The 19,988-nt window shown below is 42.6% G+C and overlaps 1 protein-coding gene across 1 annotated transcript in view; it reads left to right on the top strand.

Annotated features, from left to right (window-relative positions):
- edaradd (EDAR-associated death domain) overlaps positions 1-19,988 on the top strand; it is a 95,272-nt gene continuing 75,284 nt past the window's right edge. Inside the window, exons 1-2 of the mRNA XM_063054996.1 lie at positions 1-67; positions 4,426-4,507. Coding sequence (XP_062911066.1) covers positions 4,426-4,507 — 82 coding nt within the window. The 5' untranslated portion in view covers positions 1-67. The remainder of the gene's footprint in view (positions 68-4,425; positions 4,508-19,988) is intronic.

Raw genomic sequence — 19,988 nt, 5'->3', positions numbered from 1 at the left:
CCCAACCGGCCTCTAAAGATCGCTCGCATGGCGACTCTTGATTCACTGGACGCTCAAGTGTCTGAAGGTAACGTTCACCTGTGCTGCAGCTATTGCTGTGTGTGTCACGGTTTGATTTTTATCTTTTTTTTAAAGAAGGATAATGCGCACAAGCTACGTTATATTTTGATGGTTATGGTCTTACATTAAGTCTGATATTTCAGTCGCTTTCCTTTGTAAGGCGTTTATTGGCGCTTTCGTTCCAATGCGTAGAAGCATAGAATGTGATCACACTTAATTTGTGCAACGATGTCATGTCAGTCGTCGTCTGTTGGTGATTATGAAGAAAAAAATGTGTTTGATTTGATATCGCACTTCCCCATTATCCGTTCTTGCAAGGAGGTGTTTAGAAGGTCCTTGCTTTCCAGCACTTACTCTTCTAGTTAAACTCCTGCTCTGATAGAATAGAAATAAATTCCATTTAATTGCAAACAAAGCTTTCTTTTTTTTACTTTTACTAAGTACTTTTACTAATTATTTTATATTGCTGTTACAGGCAGTAATTAACCCAATATAAAACAAATGTAGCTGTTCCTCAAGTTAAATATTTTGAGTGAATCAACACACAACTTTAGCTGCAATTAGAATGTTCAAGACAATTTTGATTACAGTATGACAGAAAGCCAAAAGTTTGGTGCAGAAATGATTTAGCAGAATACATTATAGGATGAGGGATTTCATTCACTTGGATAAACAGGAGAAACAGAGTAAGCTGTATCTGTTTGGCAGATTGGCTGAGAATGAGAGGGCACATTTTAAAAATGACCAAGAAATGAGCCAGGTGTCATGAAGAAATAACTTAATGGCCTGCAAGGAAAGCAGATTTAATTGTTGCTTTCAAAAGGAAATTGGAAAGATGTTTGAAGATGACAAAAAAAGCAGGGCTTGTTGTTAAAAGACTGACTGGTTTGCTCTTGCAGGAGACCGATCTGGGGTTGATGGAATGAATAATGTTATCTTTCTTAGTGCAGATTTTGTTTGTAGTACTTTTTCCACAAACTATATCATGTGAAAGTGCTAGTTTTACCTGAATTTTGTAGCAAAACAGAGTTGCCTTAGAGCATTTTTGGTTTTCCTTGCAGAGGAAAATACGTAGTGACTTTTGAGGACCAAATATAGATAATTTAGATGAAAAGATTAATTCTCTTAAAAAAACTGTTTTGACTGTCTAATACAATGTTCATAGCAGTAGGATGTTAGTGATTTATATGAGGAATTAAAATGGAAAATCTGGACATATTCAGTGGCACTGTAGCATATCTGGCAGAGTTGCAGCCCCACAGCTCTAGATAAAGGGTCCTGTGAAGGGTCTCAGGCTGAAATGTCAATTGTTTATAGACTCTATATATGCTTCCTGACATGCTGAGTTCCTCCAGCTTTTTATGTGTGTTCTATCTCCAGTGACTCAGATTCCATCCTGCTCTCTGGTGCTGTCTGTACAGAGTTTGCACATTCTTTCTATAATTGCATAATTTTTCTCTGGATGCTCTAGTTTCTTCCCACACCCAAAAAAAAAACATGAGGGTTAACAGGTTAATTAGCCAATGCTAATTGTCCCTAGTATGTAGTTGAATGGTACAATCTGAGGGAGGAGTTGTGGGAATGTGGCATTAATGTAGGAATAGTGTAGATAGGAACTAGAATGTCAGAATGCATTGGATTTTGCTTCTCTGGTGTCTGATTCCCAGACTCAACAGTGTCTTAACAATGAGTATTCCCAGCATCTAGTATTTGCATTTCAAATTTCCAGTAATATTATTTTGTCTCAAATATATTATTAAATTGCCCAGAATTTTCTTGGTTTTGGAACTTTTCAAGTTAGGAGATCTATGTAGTACAGCCAGGTGTAGTTACCTGAAATTTTTGTGACAGATAACCAACATCCTTTCAGACTGGTAGTCAAATCTGCCATAATGGTCAACGATAAGAGCATTCATAATTACATTGTATCATAGTAAATAAATGGGGCTGATTTTAAAAAAAACACAGGCAAAATCCAAACAAAAGACTTTCTGCAGATGATCGAAATCCAGAGTAATGTACACAAAATGCTGGAGGAACTCAGACAGCATCTATGAAAAGGAATAAACAGTTGATATTTCGGGCCAAGAACCTTCGTCAGAATTGGAAAGGAAGAGGGAAGAAGCCAGAATAAGAAGGTGGGAAGAGGGGAATGAGTACAAGCTATGTAGATGGAGATCGGGGGGGGGGGGGGGAAGAAGTGAGAAGCTGGGAGGTAATAGGTGGAAAAGGTAAAGGGCTAAAGTAGGAATCTGGTAGGAGAAGAGAGTGGACCATGGGAGAAAGGGAAGGAGGGCCACCTCAGGTAAGTGATAAGCAGGTGAGAAGATAGGCAGGAGCCAGAGTAGAGAATGGAAGAAGAGGGCAGGGGATGAAATTACCAGAAGTTAGAGAAATCTATATTCATGCCATCATGATGGAGGTGTTGCTTCTCCAACCTGAGCGTAGCCTCATTGTGGCTTATCTCTGCAAGCAGAGGATGTGCCTCATCTGCCAATTCACCTCCATTCAGGACCCAAAACAGTCCTTCCAAGTTAGGCAACACTTCATCTGCAAGTCTGTTGGGGTTGTCCACTGTATCTGGTGCTCCCGATGAGGACTTCTCTGCATTGGTGAGACCCAATGCAATTTAGGGGACCGCTTTGTCAAGCACTTCCATGCCATCCGCAACAAGCAGGATTTACCAGTGGCCAACTATTTTCTTTCCAATTCTCATTCCCATTCTGACATGTTGGTCCATGGCCTCCTTTACTGCCATGATGACACCATTCTCAAGTTGGAGGAACAACACCACATATTCCGTTTGGGTAGGCCCCAACCTGATGGCAAGAACATCAATTTCTTGAACTTCCGGTAATTTCTCCCCCTTCTCCTTACCTCTTCTGCCATTCAAATTTAAGTTAAATTGTCATTCAATCATACATGAATACAGCTAAATGAAATAGCATTCCTCCAGGGCCAAGGATCTCAATATCCAGCAGTGTATAGCAATTGTAACAAAGACATTTTATAAAAATGTTGGACTTGGAGAGCCACTGTGAACTCTGTTACCTCTTTTTTCTCCTCACCTGCCTATCACCTCCCTGTGAGTACCCTCTTCCTTTCCTTTTTCCCATGGTCCACTCCCTTCTCCTACCGGATTCCTTCTTCACCCATTTATCTTTTCCACTTATTACCTTCCAGCTTCTCACTTAATTCCCCCCGCATCCACCCACCTGACTTCACTGATTACTTTGTAGCTTATACTCCTTCCACTCCCCCCACCTTCTTATTCAGGTTACTTTCCCCTTCCTTTCCAGTCGTGATGAAGGGTCTCGGCCTGAACTTTGACTATTTATTCCTTTGACTATGCCTCTTCCCGCTCTGTCTCTTGTAAAAATGCTATTTTTTTTCTCAGATCTTTCATCTCTGCCACATCGGTTCCTAGGAAGTGGCTTTCCATTCAGGACATCAGAGAGATCCTCCTTCTTCAAAGAACTGGATATCTCTTCCTCCACCATTGATACTGCTCTCACCCACATCTCCTCCATTTCCTGGACATTCACGCAAACCTCATCTTCCCACTGCCTTAACAGTGTTGGAGTTCCTCTTGCCTTTACCTCTATGTCATGAGCCTCTGCATTCAACACATCATTCTCTGCAAAGGTATCTTACTAGCAAACATATCTTTTTCTCCCCCACCCCTCCAATTCTGCAGGGCTCCTTCCTCCTTGATTCCTTCATCCATTCATCCCTCTCCACTAACCTCCTTCCTGGCACATATTCCTGCAAGCGGCCAAAGTGCTGCACCTGCCCATTCACCTCCTCCCTCCTCTATTGAGGGACTGCAAAGTCCTTCCAGGTGAGGCTACACTTTACCTAAGAATCTGCTAGGATTGTCTATTGCATCTGGTGCTCCTGATGCAGCCTCCTCTACATTGGTGAGACCCGTCGTAAATAGGGGGAACGCTTTGTAAAGCACCTCTGCTCCATCCACCAGAAGTGGAAATTCCTGGTGGTCAAACATTTTAATTCCGATTTCCATTACCATTCCGACACATCGGTCTATGGCCTCCTTTTGTGCCACAGATTCTGTCTGGGTAGCCTCCAACCTGATGGCATGTATATTGATTTCACCCTTCCAGTAAAAAAAAATTCTCCTCCTCCTCTCTTCTCCTACTCCCCACTCTGGCCTCTTACCTCTTCTCACCTGCCACTGGTGCCCCTGCTCCTTCTGTTTCTCCTAAGGTCCACTCTCCTCTCCTATCAGATTCCTTTCTCTCCAGCCCTTATCCCCACCTTTTTATTCTGGCATCTTCCCCCTTCCTTGCCAGTCCTGAAGAAGGGTCTTGACCCAAAACATCGACTGTTTATTCCTTTCCATAGATGCCGTCTGACCCACTGAGTTCTTCCAGCACTTTGTGTGTGTTACTTCAGGCAAAATCTACTCGAATAAACACGTCTGAGGGTAAGAGGGAATTGTCTTGCTGTGTTCCAATTCTATGCTGTAGACAACTCTGCACTCCATGTGCCTAAAATATTACATGGATGATAATGAGCCAGGGGCACAAGGAAACAAAAACAAAAGATCCAGTTCCTTAGTAGGATAACTTTATGAGAGTAATCACAGCTGCAAACCCATCTGAAGTTGTTGTTTATATAGCAGTAAGTAGCTGCACCTTTACCACCTTACTTGCCAACAGTAAGAAAGTAATTTTCTTTTGAACTATCACCTACAGTAAAGCAAGAATGCTGGGCAAGTATTGCTGTCTCAACAGGACTTTACCAGAAGTTGGCAACTGTGCATTGAAATTGTCATAAAATGATTGTATCTTTATCTCAGTTATTTTAGTATCACTGAATAGTGCTTACGTCCATGAGTTTTATTTTTATTTAACGATACAGCTTGGAGTAAGCCCTTCCTGCCCTTTGAGTCACACCACTCCAGCAACCCCACAACCCTGATTAAACCAAGACTAATCAAGGGATCAATGACCAATAACCTACCCAGTACTTATTTGGACTGTGAGAGGAACCCAGAGCATCTGGGGAAAACCTATGCATTCCATGGGAAGAACATACAGAGACTCCTTATAGAATGGCATTGGCATTGAACTCCAAATTCTGGAACAGCCTGAGCTGTAATACTGTTGTTCTAGCTGCTATGCTACCATGGTGGCCCATTCAACCACATTTCCCTCTGCGTCACACTTTTCTGGAAAATAATGGACACTTTTGCTTTTAATCTTTAATATAGTAACAACAGAAAGTCACTTAACACCCAAGCCTGCTAATTTAGTTAGATTGTTCTTTTTTTATTTCTTAATCTTATTTATCAAAGATGATTCCATGCCATTGTCTATTTGCCTGACCATTATGACAAAATTTGATCAGTGTGTAATTTGGCGTTGCTAGCTGGAACTGTCCTTGGCACAGACTTGATATTTTTCAACATTAACTGGCTCATTTCCCCCTGCCTTTCAGTGAGTAGTAAAGGTCTTTTCAGGACAATTTGGATTTACCCAGTTAAGTAGAAGCAAATCCAAAGTGTGTAGTCAAACATCGAAGTCTGGAACTTAATCAACAACAATGCAGAACTTGCCCAACAGTGCTGAGCAGTGGATCTGTCAATATACTCTACAAATGGTCTTCACTGAATCCAGTGGCAAATTTCAATTTTAAGGTAAGATCATAGGATATTGGAGTAGAATTAGGTTATTTGGCCCCTTGAGTCTGCTGTGCCATTTTATCATGGCTGATCCATTTTTCTCTCAGCCCCAATCTCCTGCTTTCTCCCCATATCCCTTCATGCTCTGACGAATCAAGAATCTATCAACCTCTGCCTTAACTATACTTAAAGACTTGGCCTCCACAGCCACCTGTGACAACAAATTCCACAGATTCACCACACTCTGGCTGAAGAAATTCCTCCTCAGCTCCAATCTAAAAGGACACCCCTTTATTCTGAGGCTGTATCCTCTGGTCTTGGACTCTCCCGCCATAGGAAACATCTTCTCCACATCCACTACATCAAGGACTTTCACCTTTCAATAGGTTCCAATGAGGTCACCCCTCAATTTTCTGAATTCTAGTGAATACAGGCCCAGGGTCATCAAGTGCTCTTCATATGACAAGCCATTCAATTCTGATTTTTATGAACTTACTTTGAACCCTCTCCAGTGTCAGCACATCCTTTCTACAAACTGTAAGATAAGGAGCCCAAAACTGCTCACAATATTCCAAGTGAGGCCTCAACAATGCTTTATAAAGACTCAACATTCTTGCTTTTATATTCTAGTCCTCTTGAAATTTAGGACTTGTATACTTTGATAATAAGTGATCCTTTGAACCTTTGAACATCGCACTTGCCTTCCTCACCACTGACTCAACCTGCGAATTAACCTTTAGGGAATCCTGCACAAGAACTCCCAAGTCCCTTTGCACCTCATATTTTTGAATTTTTTTGTCCATTTAGAAAATAGTCAACCCTTTTATTTCTTCTACCAAAGTGTATCTGCCACTTTTTTGCCTATTCTCCGAAACTGTTTGTTTTTCTGTAAGCACGCAGATGAAGAAAAGATGGAGAGCAATGTGGGAGGGAAGAATTGGATTGATCTTGGAGTAGGTTAAAAGGTCGGCACAACTGCATCAGACAAAGGTCCTGTACTGTGCTGTACTGTTCTATGGTCTATTATTACTGACAATGCAGTGACACATGTAGTAGTGTTGCTGCTTCACAGCTCCATTGACCTGGGTTCATTCCTGATCTCTAGTGCAGTTGTGTGGGGCTTGCACATCTTCTCGGTGATCATATAGATTTCCTTCAAATGTCTCAGTTTCCTCCCATGTCCTAAGGACAGGCAAATTGGTAAGTTAATTGCCCTCTGTAAAATGACCCTAGTATGTAGGTGAGTGATAGAATCTGCGGAGAGTTGAAGTGAATATGGGAGGCAGGAATAGGCAGAGCATTTGGAGATGATGATCGTAATAGCATAACGTCACTAAAGTGATGCTTTGTATTCGGCTGTGTCCGTCTGATTAGAAGCTGAGAGAATTTGATATTAGGTCATGTTCCTCAGTCTGTAGTGAAACACACTTGCAAAAAGAATATTCTGCAGTGACTTAAGAATAGGAAGTGTTCAGTGAACATTTTGAATGCCTAGTAGAACATCCCTGCTCCTTGTCCAGCAATAATTGTGGGAAAAAAATTTTCCTTTAACTTCTTCTAGTCAGGCCATACAACAATTAGGACTGCACCATGTAAAGTTTTCATACCAGATTATGGCTGTGGGTTTTGTGTGATTGAGGGCTTGGAAACTATTAGCAGCCTTCATTTTCGCAATGGGTTAAAGCATAATTGTCATTTATTTGCAGTTGCATGCTATTTGCTTGCTGCTTCCAGCAATGAGGAGATAGATGATTCTCACATTGGTAGTCTGGCATTGTGATGGATAGCGGTAGTCGTGAAACTTGTGGCATTTTTCTATGACTGGCCATGAGGTGTTTTATCAAGGATATTGTTTCCTGACCTTTAACCCCTTGTGTCAAACCTCTGTTGAATATTGGTGAGTTAATGGCATTGAGCAGTTCCACAATGGCTTCTCATACTTAAACTGAGGCACATCACTGAAACCAATCTTCTCTACATGGATTCAGTCTACATTTCTCACTGCATTGGTAAAACAACTAACATAATCAAAGATCCCTCTCACCCCTGATTTTCTCTCTTCTTCCTCCCCTTCCTCTGGGCCAAAGATACAAAAGCATGAAAGCATAAACCGCCAAGCTCAAGGGCAGCTTTTCTTCCAGTACTGTAAAACTATTGAATGGTCCCCTAAGATGGACTTTTGTCCTTATGTTCTACCTCTTTATGATCTTGCACCTCATTGTCTACCTGCACAGCCTTTCTGTTACTGTACACTTTATTCTGCATTATGTTATTGATTTCTCTTGTACTATATACCTGAATGCAATTTTGTAATGAATTAATCTGTGTGAACAGTATGGAAGATAAGTTTTTCACTGTACATCAGTAAGTACGTGTGACAATAATAAACCAATTTACCATGGTTGAGAGCTTATTGGATTTGAAAGCACGGGTTATTTTATTGGTTTTCTGTTGTGTATATGGATTTTAGTTAGGCATTCGATAAGGTTCCCCATACTTGGCTCATTCAGGAGGCATGGTATCTGGGGAATTTTGACTGCATAGATTCGATTTGCCCACAGAAGGCAGAGAGTGGTCGTAGATGGAGCATTTCTGCCTGGAGGCCCATGACTGGCATTATTCCACAAGGATCTGTTCAGCAACCCCTAGTCTTTATGATGTTTATAAGCAAATTAGATGAGGAAGTGGAAGGGCAGATTTACAGATGACACAGAGGTTAGTCATGTAGTGGATAGTTTAGAAGCTTGTCGTAAGTTTCAATACAATATTAACAAGACAGTGTGGGATTGAGAATAGAGTAGAATGCTATCCAGGAATGTGTGAAGTGTACACTTTGGAAGGTTGAACTTGACGGCAGAGTACAAAGCTAATGGCATGGTTCTGTGTTGTGTCAAGGAACAGAGGGATCTTGGGGTAGGTTGAAAGGTCAGCACAGCATCATTGACTGAAGGGCCTGTACTGTTCTATGTTTTTTCAGACAATTTTTCATCTTATATTTTAAGTGTAAACATTAATATGCTATAGTTACTGTTCCAGATGAATTTGCAAACAGAATTCCTCCAATAGATTTACTTAATTGCCAATAATCAGATATAGAATTTCTTCTATCCTTGCAGAATTACAAACTTGATGGTTGATATAGAAGTCCTACGTAATCAGAATGAGATTTATGATCATTGACATATGATAGGAACATAATTGTTTTGTGGCAGCTGTACAATGTAAAGACATAAAAACCTATATACTACAAAAATAAATAAATGGTATAAAATAAAGAACTGATTGAGGTATGAGTCATTCAGAAATCTGATGGGAGAGGGAAAGAGGCTGCTCCTGAATCAATGAGTATGAATCTTTAGGCTCCTATTCTAGCTCACGTAAGGCCATTAGACATAGGAGAAGAATGAGGCCATTTGGCCCATCAAGTCTGTTCTGCCATTTGATCATGGCTGATTTATTTTCCCTCTTAATCCCATTCTCCTACCTTCTCTCTGTAACCTTCTTACACCCTGATCAATCAAGTACCTATTAACTTCCACTTTAAATATACCAAATGGCTTGGCCACCACAGCCACATGTGACAATTAATTCCACAGACTCATCACCCTTTTTGCTCAAGAAATTCCTCTTCATCTCCATTCTAAAGGGATGTATTTCTATTCTGAGGCTATGTCCTCTGATCCTACACTCTTTCTTGGCATTTCAATTTTTAATAGATTTCAATGAGCGCCCCTTCAATCTTCTAAACTCTGAGTACAGGTCCAGAGCAATCAAATACTCCTCACATGTTAATCTTTTCATTTCTGGAATCATTCTCATAAATTTCCTCTGGATCTTTTCCTCTGGATCCAATGCCAGCACATCCTTTCTTAAATATAGGGCCCAAAACTGCTCACAAAACTCTAAATGTGGTCTGACCATTGTCTTTTAAACTCTCAGCATAAAATCATAGCTTTTATATTCCAGTCCTCTCGAAAAGAATGGTAACATTGTGTTTGACTTCCTTACTATAAACTCGACCTGGCTGGTGGCGTAGTGGCATCAGTGTCGGACTTCGGGACGAAAGGTCCTGAGTTCAAATCCAACTGGCTCCCCTGCCCACTTTCCATCTGTGCTGGGTTACGAGCTGGTAATCTCTTTGGAAACTCACCCAGAAGACGACAATGGCAAACCACTGCTGTAACTTGCCTCGTATGAGGTTCCCCACTATGTGGAGGGAAATTGTCCGTTAACCAGAGAAACTCCGGATGCAACGTACCTTTCCTTTACTCAACCTCCAAGTTAATTTTTAGGAAATCTTGCACCAGGACTCCGGTGTCCCTCTGTAATTCCTGTTTCAGAATTTGTTTCCCGTTTAGAAAATAGTCTATGCCTTTATTCCTTCTACCAAAGTGCATGATGATAGTAACAAAAAGAGGTTATATCCCAGATGGTGAAGGTCCTTTATGGTGGACCCACGTTTTTGTGGTACTGCCACTTGAAGGTGGGTACCGTGGTAGTAAAGTGGTTAGTGTGATACTATTACAGCTCGGGATGTCAGAGTTTGGAATTCATAGAACATAGAAAACTTAGGGCGCAATACAGGCCCTTCAGCCCACAAAGCTGTGCCGAACATGTCCTTACCTTAGAAATTACCTAGGGTTGCCCAAGGCCCTCTATTTTTCTTAGCTCCATGTATGTCATAAGGGGGACGTTGGGAGTGGACCCAAATGCAAGACACAGACATTGAAGTACTAGGAACGGAACTTGACCAGAGAGCTGGGACAAGAACACAGACTTGGGCTAGGCAAGCGGGACCAGGACAAGGAACTGGGAACTAGGAGCCTGGGCTTGGACTCCGAGCCGGAGACTGGACAAGGGCCCAGAACCTGGGTCTTGACTCGGGCTCGGACCCTGGAACTAGGCGAGGACATGACGTGGCTACAGGAGTGGACATGGCTTGGGTACTTCGAGGCGAGGGCTTGATGAGGCTTGGGTTCTTTGAGGCGAGGACATGACGAGGCTTGGGTTCTTCGAGGCGAGGACATGACGAGGCTTGGGTTCGGACTCCGAGCCAGAGACAGGACAGGACCCAGAACCTGGGTCTTGACTCGGGCTTGAACTCTGGAACTAGGCGAAGACATGATGTGGTCTTAGGAGACAGGACTAGGTGAGGTTACAGGACAGAATGAGAGACTCCTGGGCAAGACGAGGGAACTTCAGTACAGGATGATGGAACTCCAGCACAGGATGAAGCACGTGGACAGGACGAGGCACCTGGACAGGACGAGAACACGAAGCCTTGACTTGGTCGAGGGAGACAGGAATGCAGAGCCTTGATCGAGGGAGACAAGACTGCAGAGCCAGGACCCCTCCTTGGGAACACGACGTAGGGCCAGGAGTCATACACAGAATGCTGAACACGACAAGACAGTTCCCAACACTAGGTAGCGGCAAATAGCTGGACCTACCTAGCGAAAGCATGGACGCAGAGACGGTTCCCAACACAAGGTAGTGGCAAACAGCCGGAACTACCTATCAAAGGCGTGGACGCAGAGACAGTTCCCAACAGAAGGTAGCGACAAATGGCCGGACCTACCTAGCGAAGGCGTGGACACAGAGACGGTTCCCAACAATGAAAGACAGTTCCTTATCTAGGAACAGCAAAGCTCCGATCCTGCTCTAGCGGTAGAACTTGACAGCGATACAGGCGAGGATGCAGGCAAAGTTGCAGGCAAGTCTTCAGGCCAGGGCTTTAGGCAGAAGGTGAAGGGAACAGTCCAGCAAATGAAACTGAACCCAGGAACTATTTATGTAGCCAGCCCAAAATGAGAATCAGATGCCTCAATTAGAGCACCCAACAGAACACAGGGAAACCGAAAAACTTGGAATAAGGAACTAGGGACTGGACCGTGAACCGGAATGCGAACTTCACGGACCAGACCATGACAATGTACCTATCCAGGGGTCACTGTCTCATATCTGCCTCCACCACGATCGCTGCTAGACCATTCCACGCACTCACCAATCTCTGTGTAAAAAAACTTACCCCTGACATCTCCTCTGTACCTACTTCCAAGTACCCTAAAGCTGTGCCCCCTCGCATTAGCCATTTCAGCCCTGGAAAAAGCCTCTGACTATCCACATGATCAATGCCTCTCATCATCTTATACACCTCTATCAGGTCACCTCTCATCCTCCATTGCTCCAAGGAGAATAGGCGGAGTTCACTCAACCTGTCTTCATAAGGCATGTTCCCCAATCCAGGCAACATCCTTGTAAATCTCCTTTGCACTGTTTCTATGGTTTCTACATCCTTCCTGTAGTGTGGTGACCAGAACTGAGCACAGTACTCCAAGTGGGGTCTGACTAGGGTCCGATACAGCTGCAACATTACCACTCGGCTCCTAAACTCAATCCCACGACTGATGAGGGCCAATGCACCATATGCCTTCTTAACCACAGAGTCAACCTGCGCAGCAGCTTTGAGTGTCCTGTGGACTCGGACCCAAAGATTGCTCTGATCCTCCACACTGCCAAGAGTCTTACCATTAATACTATATTCTTCAATTCCAGTGCAGTCTGTAAGGAGTTTGTATGTTCTCCCTGTGACAGTGTGTTTTCTCCATTTGCTCTGGTTAACACCCACAGTCCAAAGACTTAGCAGTTAGTAGCTTAATTGGTCATTGTAGGTTGTCCTGTGAGGAGGCTAGTGTTAAATAGGTGGGTTGCTGGACGGCACGGCTGGTGGACTGGAAGGGCATTGCATGCTGTATCTCCAAGTAAATAAATAAACACATTTCCTCGATGGTGGGGAGGGTTGTACTCCTAATGAAGCTGGCTCTGCCTATAGCACTCTGCATCCTTTTGGGATCCTGTGCATTGAAGGTTCCATACTTGGCTGTGATGCAACTAGTCAGAATGCTCCCATTGTACATCTATAGAAATTTGTAAGAGTATTCAGTGACATACCAAATATCCTCAAACTCTTAGAGTCATAGATTCTACAGCACAGAAGCAGGCTCTTGGGCTCATCTAGCCCATGCTGAACTATTAATCTGACTAGTCCCATTGACCTGCACCCAGATCATAGCCCTCTATTCCCCTCCCATCCATGTACCTATCCAAACTCAAATGTTGAAATCAAACCCAAATCTACCACTTCCATTGGTCGCTCATTCCACACTCTCACCACCCTCTGAGTGAAGAAGTTTCCTCCTCATATACCCCTTAAACATTTCGCCTTTCACCCTTAACCCATGGCCTCTAGTTCTAGTCTCAACTCAGTGGAAAAAGCCTGCCTGCATTTACCCTATCTACACCCCTCATAATCTTGTATATCCCTATCAAATCTCCCCTCGTTCTCCTATGCTTTAGGGAAAAAGCCCTAACCTATTCAACCTTTCCCTATAACACTAGTCCTCAAGTTCTGCCAATGTAAATTTTCTCTGTACTCTTTCAATCTAATTGACATCTTTTCTGTAGGTAGATGACCAGAACTACACACAATACCCCAAATTAGGCCTCACTAACGTCTTATATAACTTTAACATAACATCCCAACTGCTGAACTCAGTATATTGATTTATGAAGGCTAATATGCCAAAAGCTCTGTTCACAGCCCTATCTATCTGTGACACCACTTTCAAGGAATTATGGCTCTGTACTCTCAGATCCCTGTGTTCTACCACACTCTTCAGTGCCCTGCCACTCATTGTGCAAGCCGTACCCTCTGCAACATCTCATACTTCTCTGAATTAAATTCATTTGCCTACCCATTTTTCCAGCTGGGGTCCAGATCCCGCTACAAGCTTTGATGGACTTCCTTGCTGTTCATTATAGTCATAGTTGGTTACATTAGTATCCTAAATAATTAAATAGTATTAAAACCATAAATAATTAAATAGTAATATGTAAATTATGCCAGGAAATAAGTCCAGGACCAGCCTATTGGCTCAGGGCGTCTGACTTTCCAAGGGAAGAGTTGTAAAGTTTGATGGCCACAGGCAGGAATGACTTCCTATGACGCTCTGTGTTGCATCTCAGTGGAAGGAGTCTCTGGCTGAATGTACTCCTGTGCCCAACCAGTACATTATGTAGTGGATGGGAGATATTGTCCAAGATGGCATGCAACTTGGACAGCATCCTCTTTTCAGACACCACCGTCAGAGAGTCCAGTTCCATCCACACAACATCACTGGCCTTATGAATGAGTTTGTTGAGTCCCCAATCTTGGTGTCATCCACAAATATGTTGATCCAGTTTACTACATTATCACCTAGATCATTGATATAGATGAGAAAACAACAGAACCAGCACAGACCCTGCTGTACACCACTAAACACAGGCCTCCAGACATCTACTACTACTCTCTGTTTTTTTTTAATGTTTGCTTAAGACCATAAGACATAGGAGCAGAATAAGGCCATTTGGCCATCGAATCTGCTCCGCCATTCAATCATCCTCTCCTCAGCCCCACATCCTGAACTTCTCCCCATTACCTTTGTGCCATGTCCAAACAAGAACCTATGAAGCTCTGCCTTAAATACAGTCAATGAACTGTCCTCCATAGCTGCCTGTGGTAATAAATTCCATAAGTTCACCACCCTCTTGCTAAAGAAATTTCTCTGCATCTTTGTTTTAAATGAATGCCCTCTTGTCCTCACCTCCCCCACCATGGGAAACACCCTTTCCATATCTACCATGTTGAGGCCTTTCATCATTCGAAAGGTTTCAATGAGATCCCCCCCTGCATCCTTTTAAATTCCAGCGGGTCCAGACTCAGAGCTATCAAACACTCCTCATATGATAACCCTTTCATTTCTGGAATCATCCTTGTGAACCTCCTCTGAACCCTCTCCAATGCCAGTACATCTTTTCTTAGATGAAGAGCCCAAAACTGTTCACAATGCTGAAGGTGAGACCAGTGCCTTATAAATCCTCAGCATCACATCCTGCTCTTGTATTCTAGACCTCTTGAAATGAATGCTAACATTGCATTTGCCTTCTTTACCACCAACTCTGCCTGCAAGTTGTTCTGCACAAGGACTCCCAAATCCCTTTGCATCTCAGATTTTTGGATTTTCTGCCCATTTAGAAAATATCTACACATTTATTTATTCTCCCAAAGTACATGGCCATGCATTTTCCAACATTGTATTTCATTTGCCACTTTCTTGCCCATTTTCCTAATCTGTTTAAGTCCTTCTGCAGCCTGCCTGTTTCCTCAACACCGCCTGCCCCTCCACTAATCTTTGTATCATCTGCAAGCTTGGCAACAAAGCCATCTATTCCATCATCTATATCATTGACATACAGCATGAAAAAAAGCGGTCCCAACACTGACCCCTGCAGAACACCACTAGTCAAAGGCAGCTACTCAGAAAAGGATCCTTTTATTCCCACTCGCTGCCTCCTACCAATCAGCCAATGCTCTAACCATGTTAGTAACTTTCCTGTAATACCATGGGCTCTTAACTTGGGAAGCAGCCTCATGTGTGGCACCTTGTCAAAGGCCTTCTGAGAGTCCAAATATATAACATCCACTGCATCCCCTTTATCTATCCTACTTGTAATCTCCCAAAGAACTCAAACAGGTTTGTCAGGCAAGATTTCTCATGCAAAACCAATGTTTAATGCAATTTACTACCTAGGCCGGATGGTGGTGTACTGGCATCAGCGCTGGACTTCGGAGCGAGAGGTCCCGAGTTCAATCCAGCTGGATCCCGATAAGAGCTGGTGATCTCTTTAAAGAAAACTCACCCAGCAGAAGGCAATGACAAACCACTGCTGTAACTTGCCTCGTACGCGATTTCCCAGTACATCAGAGCGGCGTGGAAGGAAATCGTCTGCTAACTGGAAATAATTCCGGATGTGACATACCTATACCACCTCATGCGTGATTTGCCCACAACTCTATTCCCTCAACCTCCATGGCAGTGTGGCTAGAGACATCTCAAATATCATCTATAACTTTGGCAATGACACAACTATTGGTAGAATTTCAGATGTTGATGAGGTGGCGTACAGGAGTGAGATATATCAGCTGGTTGAGTGGTGTCACAACAACAATCTTGTGTTCAACATGAGTAAGACTAAGGAAGGGAAAGTTGAGGTAACACTCTCCAGTCCTCATTGAGGAATTAGCAGTGGAAAGGGTGCGCAGTTTCAAGTTCCTGGGTATCAACATTTCTGAAGATCTATGCTGGGCCCAGTGTATTGATGCAATTAGAAGAAGGCATGACAGCAGCTACATTTCATTCAGAGTGTGAGGAGAACTGATATGTCACTAAGACTTGCAAATTTCTGCAGATGTACCGTGGAAAGTATTCTACCTGGTTGCATCTCCATCTGGTATGGAAGGGCCACTGTACAGGATCGGAAAAAGCTGAAGAAAGTTACAAACTCAGCCAGCGCCGTCATGGAAACCAGCCTCCCCAGCATTGAGGACACCTTCAAAAAGGTGGCATCTGTGATTAAGGTTCCATCACAGAGAACATGCTGTATTCTCATTGCTACCATCAAAGAGGAGGTACAGGAGCCTGAAGACACACACTAAATGTTTTCGGAACAACTTCTTTCCCACTGCTATCATATTTATTGATAGATAATGAACCCATGTTCACTACCTCACTGTTTAAAAAAAATTTGCTTTCTTTCTGCACAAATTATTTAAGTTTTAAATATAATGTAAATATTTAATATCGTATATATATTTCTTATTGTAATTTATAGTTTTTTATTATGACTTGGAATATACTGCAGCTGAAAAACACCATATTTCACAATACATGCCAGTGATATTAAAACTGATTTTGATTCTGAATTCCCTACAAATGAACCTTCTTGACCAACATTCCCTACAGGACCTTGTCAAAAGCCTTATAAAATCCATGTGGACAACATGCACTGCCTTGCTTTCATCAACTTTCCTGGTCACATCCTCAAAAATACTTCATATGATTGGTGGTGTCTAACCAACCATGCACATAACCATGTTGACTGTTCCTAATCAGACTCTGTCTAGCCAAATACTTATATATCCGGTCCCTTAGAATACCTTCCAATAACTTACCCACTTGTTGCACCATGCTCTGAACTCATTAGGATCACCGCCCTATAATTTCTTGGCTTATTTTTAGAGCAGTCAGTGTTATCGTTATCAGTAAGGATGACAAGGAACATCTCCAAAATCTCAAGACAGTGTTAAAAAGATGAGAAAATTATCGGCTCAGATCATGATACAACAAGTATGAATTCTTCAAATCAAGCATCACTTACTGTGGCCACATGATTGATGCACAAGCATTAACCAAGTGTGCTGAGAAAACTGAAGTAATGGTGGATATCCCAAGGTCAAAGCATGTGTTGCAGTTGTGGCTGTTTTAGGATTTGTCAATTACTATATCAAGGGGTGTGCTCCACCCCTTGAACTCATGGCTACAGATCGGGACGAACTGGCAATGGAAATGGACAAAGCAGTGTGAGGTGGCTTTCATAAAGATAAAGGAAATGCTCACATCAGACACTGTTCTCATACATTATAATGCACATCATCCAGTGAAGCTTGGCGTAATGCCTCGCCTTATGGTATAGGTGCAGTCATGTCACATGGTATAAGTAAGAGAAGTGAATGCACCATAGCTTTTACATCACATTCCCCTATCGTCCCAGAGAAAAAATACACACTGGTTGACAGAGAGGTGTTGAGTCTGGTTTGGGGTGTAAAATGTTTCAACCAGTACTTGTATGGGAGTAAGTTTACACTCATTACTGATCATCAACCATTAGTGTCCCTTTTCAATCCACAGAAGGATGTTCCACTGACAGCAGCAGCACAAATGCAGGGATGGGCTCTGTTTCTTGGAGGACACAATTACAAGACTGAATTCAAAAGGATGACTAATCTTGGAAATGCTGATGGATTGTTCCGTTTACCCTTGGAAAAGGAAATACCTGAACTATTTACAAAAAAGGACAGTCCACTTGGCATATTCTCCCCAGTGCAAATTGAAAGTCTCCCTATTATGGCAGAGATGATCCAAAGAGAAACCAGAAAAGACCACACACAGTCTCAAGTCCACCCAGGACTTCACAAATGGCTGGAATGTGCAGCAAAAATTCCAGTCCCCCCATTACCAGCACTGGGATAAAATTACCTTTGGTGGAGGTTACTTTATGTGGAGATTGAGATTTGTTGTAACATCCAAGCTTAGAAATAAAGTATTGGAGGAACTTCATGCTGGTCATTTAGCCATGTTCAAAATGAAAGCATGGGCTCAAAGTTTTGCCTGGTGGCCCAAGGTAGATCAGCAGATCGACCAGCTTGTCATGTACTGTTTGAACATAACAGAAGAACATAAGATATAGAAGCAGGAGTAGGCCATCTGGCCCGTCAGACCTGCTCAGCCATTCAATAAGATCATGGCTGATCTGACCGTGGACTCATTTTCGCCTTCCTGCCTTTTCCCCATAACCCTTAATTCCCCTACTATGAAAAATCTATCCAACCTTGTCTTAAATATATTTATTGAGGTAGCCATCACTGCTTCATTGGGCAGAGAATTCCACAGACTCACCTCTCTTTGGGAAAATTAGTTGGTCCTCATCTCCATCCTAAATCTACTCCCCCGAATCTCTATTTGGAATGCCAACATGTACAGAAGATGCCAATGGTGGCACCTCTCCATCCCTGGGAATGGCCTGCAAAGCCCTCCCTGGCAGAGGATTCATGTGGATTTTGCTGGACCATTCATGGGCACAAATTTCTTAGTAGTAGTGGATGCAACGACAAAGACAAGAAAATCTACAAATGCTGGAAATCCAAAGCAACACACACAAAATCCTGGGGGAACTCAGCAGGCCAGACAGTATTTATGGAAAAGAGTGAACAGTCAATGTTTCGGGTTGAGACCCTTCATCAATGCTGTTGAAGGGTCTCAGCCCGAAACGTCAACTATAAGCTGTTTTCCATAGATGTAGCCTGGCCTGCTGAGTTGCTTCAGCATTTTGTGTGTGTTGTAGCTACAAAGTGGGCAGGAGTGTTTCCAATAGCCTCCACTACAGCCTCGCACACTGTGTTGAGAAGCTTCTTCTCAAGGGTTGGAGTTCCAGAACACTTAGTGATAATGGACCACGGTTTATGCAGAACAGGTTTCAGTCACTCTTGAAAACAAACTGTTGAGACATATTACATCTGCACTGTACAACCCAGCTACAAATGACTTGGTGGAAAGGTTTGTTTGGAGTCTAAAGAATACACTGCCTGCAATGTCAGCAGGACACACTATACTGACACTGAATCAGAAGCTCACCAATTTCCTCCTTGCATATCGCAATGCAGCAAACTCCACAACCAAAACATGCTGTTCTTGGGTCATCCCTTGTGCTCATGCTTGGATCTCCTCAGACCTAGTCTCAGAAGGAATATGCAGGACAAACAGCTGAGACAAACTGAGAGCTCCTCAAACAAGGAGACTCGATGTTTCACTCCTGGGCAACCAGTCCTGTCGGGGGAACTACAGTGGTGATCAAAAGTGCGTACTTGGCAGGATTAAAGATAGAACTGGACCACTCTTCTAAATAATGGAGATTGCATCTGATGTCATCTATAGACAACACATCAATCAACTGAGGAGAGCAAATTCAATTGCTAGAGAAGAAAGGTGCCCAGAGCTGTCAGAATCACTTCCTATAGTCCGAATCAACTCCTACAACCATCATGGAGGAAATCTCAGAACCTGAATTTGCTTCACAGCCACAAGTGTCACTTACCAAGCAGTGACCCCAACCCTCATCATAAAAGGCATTATCCCACAACAGTAAGAAATCCTCACAGCGATTAATTCTTTAGGCCTGAATGGAACAATTTAAAATTTACTATGCTATGGTATGGTAGTTGTATTATATAGTATATTGTGAATATAGTTGAGATGCATTCTTTACTGAGTTGGAGTTTATAGCTAACTAGGGGGGAGTGTTGTGTATTTAATATTTCAGTAATATTGAAAACATTATTTGAATAAGCTTGGTTGTTTAAATAATTCATTACATGTTATATGTAAAAGTATGTATGAATGGCATATGTCATCAAGCTGCCTCATTTCTTATGGATAGGGGAAATCAAGGGTTATGGGGACAAGGCAGGAACCGGGTATTGATAGTAGATGATCAGCCATGATCTCAGAATAGCGGTACAGGCTCGAAGGGCCGAATGGTCTACTTCTGCACCTATTGTCTATTGTCTATAAAGTAAAAGCAAAGTCTACACACATTGCTCAGGTTTCCTTATTTTTCTTTCGAT

Source organism: Mobula hypostoma, chromosome 8 (genome assembly GCF_963921235.1).
Source record: "Mobula hypostoma chromosome 8, sMobHyp1.1, whole genome shotgun sequence".
NCBI lineage: Eukaryota > Metazoa > Chordata > Chondrichthyes > Myliobatiformes > Myliobatidae > Mobula > Mobula hypostoma.
The sequence above is the reverse complement of the archived record's forward strand: the minus strand, read 5'-3'. Positions and strand labels throughout refer to the sequence as shown.